This window comes from Cyprinus carpio, unplaced genomic scaffold (assembly GCF_018340385.1).
Source record: "Cyprinus carpio isolate SPL01 unplaced genomic scaffold, ASM1834038v1 S000006638, whole genome shotgun sequence".
In the NCBI taxonomy this organism is placed as follows: domain Eukaryota; kingdom Metazoa; phylum Chordata; class Actinopteri; order Cypriniformes; family Cyprinidae; genus Cyprinus; species Cyprinus carpio.
In genome coordinates, this window is record NW_024879267.1 from 89,020 (window position 1) to 98,030 (window position 9,011).

Genomic DNA, 9,011 nt, shown 5'->3' on the forward strand with positions numbered 1-9,011 from the left:
ACGGTATTTTGTTTCTGTTGCTTAACATTCTGAGTTTTTTCTACACACTATAAGACTGTTAAATGCATGAATAAATAATTAAAATAAGCTAAAAAAATATAAACTTAAATCCTTATTTTCTAATCACAATAACAATTAATTAAAATTTTAAATTTAATTAATCAAAATGTATTAGTTATAAAAAAAAAACTATATATATACACGAATAACAACTTTATTTAATTTAATCTAAACAACTTCTAATTTATCCTTTTTTATTATTGATGTATTTAAATAATGGATTTTTAAAGTCAAATTGTATTAATTTTAATCAAATGTATTTATTTATTATTTAAAAAATATTTTTATCACATTTATTTAGTTAAATAATATTTTATTAATTTATTTGTAATAATTATAATAAAAATTTAAATAATTTAATTTTTTATGATTTTTTAATGTATTTATTTTTAATCACATTTGGTTTATCAAATTTTATTATTTTAATTATATTTATTTGGTTATTTATTTTAATTACCTCGGGCCTTTGGTTTGGCAGACATTCTATTTATTTTAAGTAGTTTCTGAATCAATGCATTTTAATTACATTACTTTTTGTTAGTTTCTATCTAGCTACATTATTAAATATGCAATTACTATTCAGTGTGTACTCTTATAAAAAAAAACATTTAAAAATTAAACCAAAGAAAAACCATCTTCTAAGATTAACTCCCTGTTCGTTCTCTCTTACTCTGTTATCCCCATATCCTGGTTATTTAAAATTGCCACTTCAAAAAAAAAAGTAACTCAAAATAAAAGTCACGCTCCTAGTCCGATTTCAAAATACGATTCTTTTAGAAATCTGTAAATTTACATTTAAATTTAAAAAGAAAAACGCCAGTGTCGTGTTCAAAGTTGGAGAAAGATGGGGATACATGCAGTGATTTGAGCAGCAGATGGCAGTGTTCAATCACTGATCAAATACTGTACACACTGAAGATTAATTTAGTTACAGAGATATGATCCATAACTGTTGGAACTGAGAGCAGGTCAAATCTTACAAGCACTGAACCCCTAATCTTCTGTGTGTGTGTGTGTGTGTGTGTGTGTGTGTGTGTGAGTACTATATATATATATATATATATATATAATATATATATACATACATACATACACATATATATATATATATAGTATATTATATATATATAGTAGTTTTTATAGCTTTATATATTATGTGCAATTTCCAGAATAAAACTTTTTTTTTAATTATTAAAAATATTAAAAATTGGAATGTTTTTCAAAATGCTTGTAGTATACACATGTATAAACATTAACGGAGTAATTTTTAATATTAAATAGAAACCACTTTAGTGACACATATTTGTAAATGATACAGAATTTGGATGCATTTCTAAAAAGCAAAACCACCAGAGACGATATACTATGAATATTAAGTTTTTATTGAAAAAATAAATTACATTTAGGATTTCTTTTTTTTTTTTTAAATGATCTAAAACCAAACTAAAATTAGAGCCACTCTGAAACATAAATCTCAGACATACTTGAATCATTCATTCCCAAGAACATCCATCTGTAAGCAGCTTCCTTCAGATACAAACACAGATCGGTGCATTTATATGTTGAAATTAGTGTATTCAAAACCTCCAGTAAGCATATCATGTGCATTTATTACTTAAACATATGGTCCCCGTAACAAAACACTCACACACACCCTCTGACAACGTTTACACTCATTGCATTGCATTACATCTGACTAAAGCATTAAAGTGCATTCGTCTTCAAATCAACCAGATATTATATTAAGGCAAAGCGAAGAACAACAATGTGCTGATTTAAAATAACCACGATTAAGATTAAATCAGACAGCAGCTGAACTACTGAAAAACACAAGAACACTGGTGCAACACATTCATTAAACTCTCAGATGCCACAACTTACATAAATAAGTATCTGGTTATAAAGATGTATAAATATATTACTTTAGTCAACATAAAGCAGCTTTAGTAAGATACAGGCAATGCAACTTCAATCAGCATGAAATAATGCATTTGACAGTAGTTTGTAGAGTTGATTGAATTGCATTGCCATAACAGAACTCGACTCTTACATGTACATGATGAAACACACACACACACAGACACACACTGGTCACATGAAATCAAAAAAGCATTGGTCCCTGATTTCAGCTTCCGAACTTCTTTTTTTATCGTTCTAGAACACTAAATAAATAATGAGATGTTGGTTGGCATCATTCACAGAATGAGATGGCCTCCACACCTCGAGATTCACAGCCTCATCTTGATTGCACGCCTAACGTCGTATTGATGTGCTCGTACACCACGTAGCTGATGCTGACGGTCGGGATGACCTTCAGGAAGTTTGGGGTCAGGCCCCGATAGAGACCCGTGGGACCCTCTGTCTTCAGGATCTGCTTGAAGAGTCCCGTCATCGAGACCTGAGACGCACCTTCAACCGCAGCTGCAGAAATACAAACAATATTCAGTAAATGCATGCATTAAAATGCACTATAAACTAGGGCTGCTTGATTATAGTAAAACCGTAATTATTTTGGTCAATATCAAGGACGTGATTTTTCATCAACTTTGGAAAAGTCGTGAATTAATTGAATTGAAATTTTTTTTTTTTTTTTTTAAACTCGACTTTCTTGAACTTCAAATATTATTAAACTGATAAATTAAAATACATTCAAAATGTATTAAATAAAATATGCATTAAATAATATAAATAAAACGAACATTAAATATATAAATATACATATTAAATTACACATATGCATTAATAAATGTATTAAATGAGTAAAATGTACATTATATAAATAAACAAATGTATAAGCTGCATTAATATTAAAAAGTATATTAAATAAAATGTTTAAAAAATGCATTAATATAGTGTATTAATATACAAGGAATTAAATACAATTTCTGTTAAATATTATATAAATATACATATTAAATAAATGTATTAATGTTATATTAAATAATAGAATAAAATGTATATTAAATAAAATGTTTAAAAAAATGCATTAAATATAGTGTATTAATATACAAGGAATTAAATACAATTTCTGTTAAATATGATACAAATATACATAGTAAATAAATGTATTAAAGTTATATTAAATAATAGAATAAAATGTATATTAAATACAATATACATTAAATTAAATGCATTAAATATATAAATAAAAATGTATATAAAAGTAATAAATAAGATGATATATTATTTACAGCTTTTCTGAAGCATGAAACTGACCTTGCGCCTGCATGCGTGTTCGTACGAGAGCTAGTGGGTAGCTTGCGAGTTGGCCGCACGTACTGGAAACCGTACCGCAGGCTAGCAGCACAAACACACCCGGATCCGCATTCTCCGTCCCATAGCGCTGGAGCCAAGTGTTCTTTAACGTCTATCGAGAGCAAAGGAGGAAATAAAATGAGCTCTTTCTGTTGGTGAGTGACTGCAGCAGCAGCAGCAGCGATGGCTTTAGTTTGTGTTCCTCTGCTCACCTCATACACGGCCAGGTCGATGCCGGCGTACGGGATGATGCCCAGCATGTTGGGGACGTAGCCTTTGTAGAACGCGGACGCTCCCTCGCCCTTCAGGATCTGTTTGGCACAGTCTGAGATGCCCTTGTACTGGCCCGTCTTTCTCAGCGCCAGACGGGTTTTGAGAACCTGAACGGAAGAGCATTGAGAGGTTCGATTTTTAATTTCCATGACAAAAACCATGTCTGAGATAGCAAAGGAAATAGCAACCAAATAAACCCATTTTTCCAGTTTAAGGTTGTTGTTATAACACTAAAACGGTGATAAACGCACCTCCATGGGGTAGATGGCGCTCTGGGCGATGACTCCTGCCAGGGAACCTGCTAGAAAGCGCTCGGTGATGCCCAGAGTTTCCTGACTGCTTCCCATCAGACGTTTGATCTGACAAAGAAGAAAGTGCATTGATTTAATCGAAGGCATTCATACACAAAACAAGCATGTGATCAGCTAAGAACAGAACAGGTTTTCTCCATTCAATTTGACTAGAAATAGAATAATAATATAAGTGATAATAATGATAATCTATAAAAAAATTAATGTTACAACTGCAATGATACTGTATTATAACAATAATACAGAGTATAATAATTTACAATACAGTAAATTACTAATATTTATGACACATTCCTTGCCATGCTATTTAAGTATTATTGATAAACAATTATAATTTTCGTTAATATTTTGAATTAGATTTTATTTTTAGATTTTTTAATTAGATTTGTTTGCATTTCTAAATTATTTAGTTATCATTTTTAGTAAAAAAAAAAAATATTTTTTAATTTTTTAATAGGTTTTAGTTTTTTTTAATTATTTTAGTATTTAAACTTTGGAGAAAAAAAAAAAAAAAATATATATATATATATATGTCTATATATATATATATATATTTTTTTTTTTTATTTAAATTATTCAGTTTGCAGTTATTTATTTTATTTTAGGCAATGAAAATAGTTTTTAGGTTTTAGTTGATAATAATAAACCAGTTTCTTTTTTTCAAACATATATAAAGCGTAATTATGTAAATGCATTGAACACGCAGCAGTTTTTCTTCATTATGCTTCTCAGGTCAGAAACTCATATCCCTGACAAAACAAGCACATGCGCTCTGGTCTCTTACCTGCTCATAAGCCATGAATTTGAGGGCCGACTCGGGTGCGATTTTGATGACATTGACGCCGTTGCCCCTCCATAATGAACGCATCCCTCCTTCCTTGATCATCTGGGCGAGACCACTCATGATGCACATGTTGTTTCCGTGAGATCCATGCACCTAAAACAAAACAGGTTTATTAGAAGAGTGTGTCAATATTAACAGATGATATCACACTTTCATGATTTCAGACTTGACTTAAATTAGAACTAGAGCAAAGTTGGTGATTTCAGGAAAATGTAGGTAAAAGGTTTTGACCTGAACTTTCAAAGTCCGTCAGAATAAGAGCTGACGTAAACATGACACAGAGCTTCACTATCGCTCGACCGTGACCACGTCAAACGCTATCTCGTATCTGACCAATCAGGAGGGCGTGCTTGACTCCTCACATTCTGATTGGTCGCCTGGCTGGACTGTATAACTATTCACAGAGTCCAGATCCTTTCACTGGAACATACATTTATGATACTGATTAACTGTATCATGACTCTTGGGTGACAAAACCAATTGTTCAGATTTAACCCGAGCAGCCATATGGTTATGAAACCAGTTGGACTTCGATTAAAGGGAAAAAATTGAAAAAATAAAACCCAAATAAAACCTTCATTCAACTTAAAAACATTCAAAAAAAAACAAAAACCTTAAGAAAAAGATGGCTTTATTATTTTAATATAGCAAAAAAAAACACACACGATGTCACATTAATGTAGTTCTATTCACCCTGCAGGGACTTTGAGCCATGATTTTGGTGTTGTGCAGGTAATTCTGAGGTGTGTGCGCCACCGTACCTGCATGAGGACTTTGAGTCGGTCGAGCGGAGCAGTGCAGGTTCGGGAAACGGCTCCAGCTCCCCTACCATCCAACGTAAACTCATCTGGGACCATCATGTTCTCTCCCACATCGAAGATCTGCAAACATCAGATCAACAACATGGTTAAAGACCACTGAACATAAACACAGGACATTAAAATGAATATAACATACTCCAATAATCTCTTTTAAAGACCACTGAACATAAACACAGGACATAACTATCCCATATAAAGATATCGCTCAAGCACTGCTTCAGTAAACGACAGCTACACTCTTATAAGTTATAGAACATACTCCAATAATCTCTTTTTGGACAAGAAATACAATGTCAGTCTTTCAGTCTAATTTCACCTTTAAATGAATAATAAAAAACCCCAATGAACTACTTTATTGTAATTTGTGAAATTTACTAGTGGAAGTTTAATTCAATTTCAAATAAAAAAAAAGTTATTATTTTTATTTATTTATTATTAAGTTAAGTAAATAATATTATTGGAGTATGTTCTACCAAAAAAAAAAAAAATGTTTTTTATTTTTTTCTATTTACAAATTCTACATTTAATTCATTGTGTGACTTGCCTTTTCTTTTTAATTAGTTGTGAAACTTACTAGCAATTTCTGAACTAAACTCATTTTAAAAGTGTAGAAAAGTAAAAAATAAAAAGATTATCGGTGTGAGTTTTACAAGAAAATATTAATTCGGTCTAATTTGACATTTAATTCAATGTGTTATTTGCCGTGTCATCGTAATTAGTTGTGAAAGTTTCAAAAAAATTGAGTGAAAACATAAAAAATATTTCTAAATGAAAATAAATAAATAAATAAAAATAAGCACATTTGTCCAAAAACTAATTATTTCCTTTACTTCAAAATTTCACTTTTACTTCAGTATGTTACTTGCCATGTCTTTGTAATCATTTGTGAAATTTACTAGCAATTTCTGGATCTAAATTTCTACACCATTTCTTTTTTGCAGTGTAGTATTTCGCAGAAGTTCAACCGTCAGCTGCAAGAGAACTAAAGTGCAATGGCCTTGGCTGCAACGGTGTGTGCGTCAGAGTCGTCTGATCCGATCAGTGACGCTGCCAAAAACCTGGAACAAGTCTGCGTGTTTTCTAGGGCACTATTGTGCCATTTCATCCAAAAAAACTCCATTGTGGACTCTACAACTCTGCAAAACTGATTGCAAACTTGTGCACATTGCATCAGATTTCAAAGTCTGTGTCGCTGTGGGCTGAACTCTGCCTCACGAGAACAAAGGCTGCAGTCCGGTTTAAACCGCAGTACAATAAGAATCTAAAGTAGGCCACTAATATTGAACTACATGAAAGTCTCAAAATCATCTGATTGCAAAGTGTCAACAAGAATTGTTGCATAAGGTGTTGCACTATCAGTCCTGGTTTAATCTGAGTGCTCTGACATTTGATTTGCATGTTTAATGGATGGATTTATGCACAAACTCTTGCGGCTGTATTAATAGAAGGATGCTCTGGAGACAGACTAGTTGAGATTTAGTAGCTGCAAGGCTATACCCATTAAATTGGATCCCGTCCTAGATCACGGTGTTCCAGTGGGACTGGAGATATTTTAGGAAGTCACATTAGGACTGTCATCAACCACATACCATGCCTACGCTCTGAACCCATCCCAAAACCCAAACCAGCCTAATTAATGCACATTTTAAGGAATCCGAATCATTCCAAGTACACATGTTAATCAGATCATATAGTAATGCCACGTGAATAAAGCAGCTTTTACTAACGAAGCTTCGTCGGTTGTTTTTAAGAATTTGGACTGAGTTCAGGGTTTGTGTGAGAGGAAGTGCTTACAGTCGAGTGCTTCCAGTACAGGATGATTTCGGGAATGTTTTCGGCAGGCTGTAATGAGGGATACTTCTTCCATTCGTTCCAGTCAATAGTCATCGTGCCGTTTTTGTCCATGCTGCGTTAAGAAAATGGGAAACGGGACAGAAAGAAGATCATTCAGAGCCTGTAAACCACCAGAAAACATCATTGCAGCATTCTCAAACAATATTTCACCTTTGAAGGACTCTCTCCGCTTGCTGGAGGGAAATATGCACGCCAAGATCTCGCAGTGAGTTCATAACGTCATTGGGGTTCACTTGACCTGATACGGAACAAATAATCAAAGGTCAGCGATTTTAAAATCACCAAGCTGCAAATGTGTAAGTAAAGCATTGCATTAAGGTATAATACCAGCAATCTTTCTATCCAGGCTCTTAAAGACCAGCTTCAGGTCTTTCTCGTGGTCTTGGAGGTAGTGAACAAACTCTTCAAAGTCCAGCTGTCCGTCATGCTCTTTCTCTTCAGTTTTCATGGTTTTCTGTGAGGAGAAAAGAAAGATGCATGCAAATGTGTGAGAATATCCAATGCACTGCAGCTGTAAATGATTGCACAATCAGTAAAAGTGAATGTGTGCAAACTAGAACAGACAGAACGAGAGAAACCGTGCAGATCAGATGAGCTACGGGAGTCAATATGATTACAATTAAAAACAAACTTCACATATTATTATTAATCACTGACACTGATAAGAACATTGACTAATAACTTTGACTGTAATTACTGAATGCATTCACTAAAACATCTGTTTATGAGATTATAATCATACTTGGACACTCATCCAGATGATTGCAGCAGCTCAGACACATAATAATAATCGATAAATTATCAAACCTGTCAATTCCAATAGTGTGTATTGTCTCAGTGAAACTGCACCGCTAGGGGCGCCATATAGGCTTCAGTTCAAAGACAGCGACTTATAAGTATAATGCATGAGTTACAGTACCATGGTATTGATGTGATTAAACAATAATACACATTACTGACGCACTTTAATTAGTCGACAGCAATAAAAACGAGCGCTTTTATGTTTAGTTCTGGGAAACTCCATATATGGTCACCTGAACGGAAGCGCGCGCGCGCAGGAAACATGAACGAGCACCGGAAACGTCATGCTTCAAAAATGTGTAGTTTCGTTAAAAAAATGAAATAAATAAGTAAACTGCTGTTTAGTTTAATCGGTTTAACGACTTTACATCACAATGAATGATATACAGATCTGTATATAGTCTTACCTTCCTCCATTTTCGGTATGTGGAGAACTCCTGCGAAGGTAGAAGCACACTGAGAGACTTCAGCGACTTCAGCTCGGACGGTAATCCGTTAGATTCAAAATATTCCACCTCGACTTGATCTGAATTATGGACAGGCACATAAAGGCACAGGCACAGCATCTTGGAAATAATAAAAGCCTTCGACAATAAATAAATAAATAACGCGAGGACACTCTCGCCCGCTGACGGTTAAGCGCTGAAATGCCGGTAAAGCGCGTGATCACTTCGAGAAATCTCCTTGGACACGCCCACTGAGTGAGGGCGGCGGACTCTGATTGGTCAGCGCGCTTTTACGCATTTGTACATTTGTACGGCGTCATTGCACGTCAGAGGCTAATCGTCCAAT

General features: G+C 33.7%; 1 protein-coding gene across 1 annotated transcript; it reads right to left on the bottom strand.

Annotated features, from left to right (window-relative positions):
- Positions 1-1,421: 1,421 nt before the first annotated feature.
- Positions 1,422-8,898, bottom strand: LOC109051105 (calcium-binding mitochondrial carrier protein SCaMC-2-A). The gene is made up of 10 exons (XM_042755102.1): positions 8,627-8,898; positions 7,746-7,872; positions 7,569-7,656; positions 7,359-7,470; positions 5,505-5,624; positions 4,684-4,836; positions 3,840-3,947; positions 3,528-3,695; positions 3,277-3,427; positions 1,422-2,481 (listed from the first exon to the last, which is right to left on the bottom strand). Exons 1-10 carry the CDS (start codon positions 8,783-8,785, stop codon positions 2,297-2,299), a joined length of 1,371 nt encoding a protein of 456 aa, XP_042611036.1. The 5' UTR covers positions 8,786-8,898; the 3' UTR covers positions 1,422-2,296.
- Between the last annotated feature and the right edge of the window lie 113 nt (positions 8,899-9,011).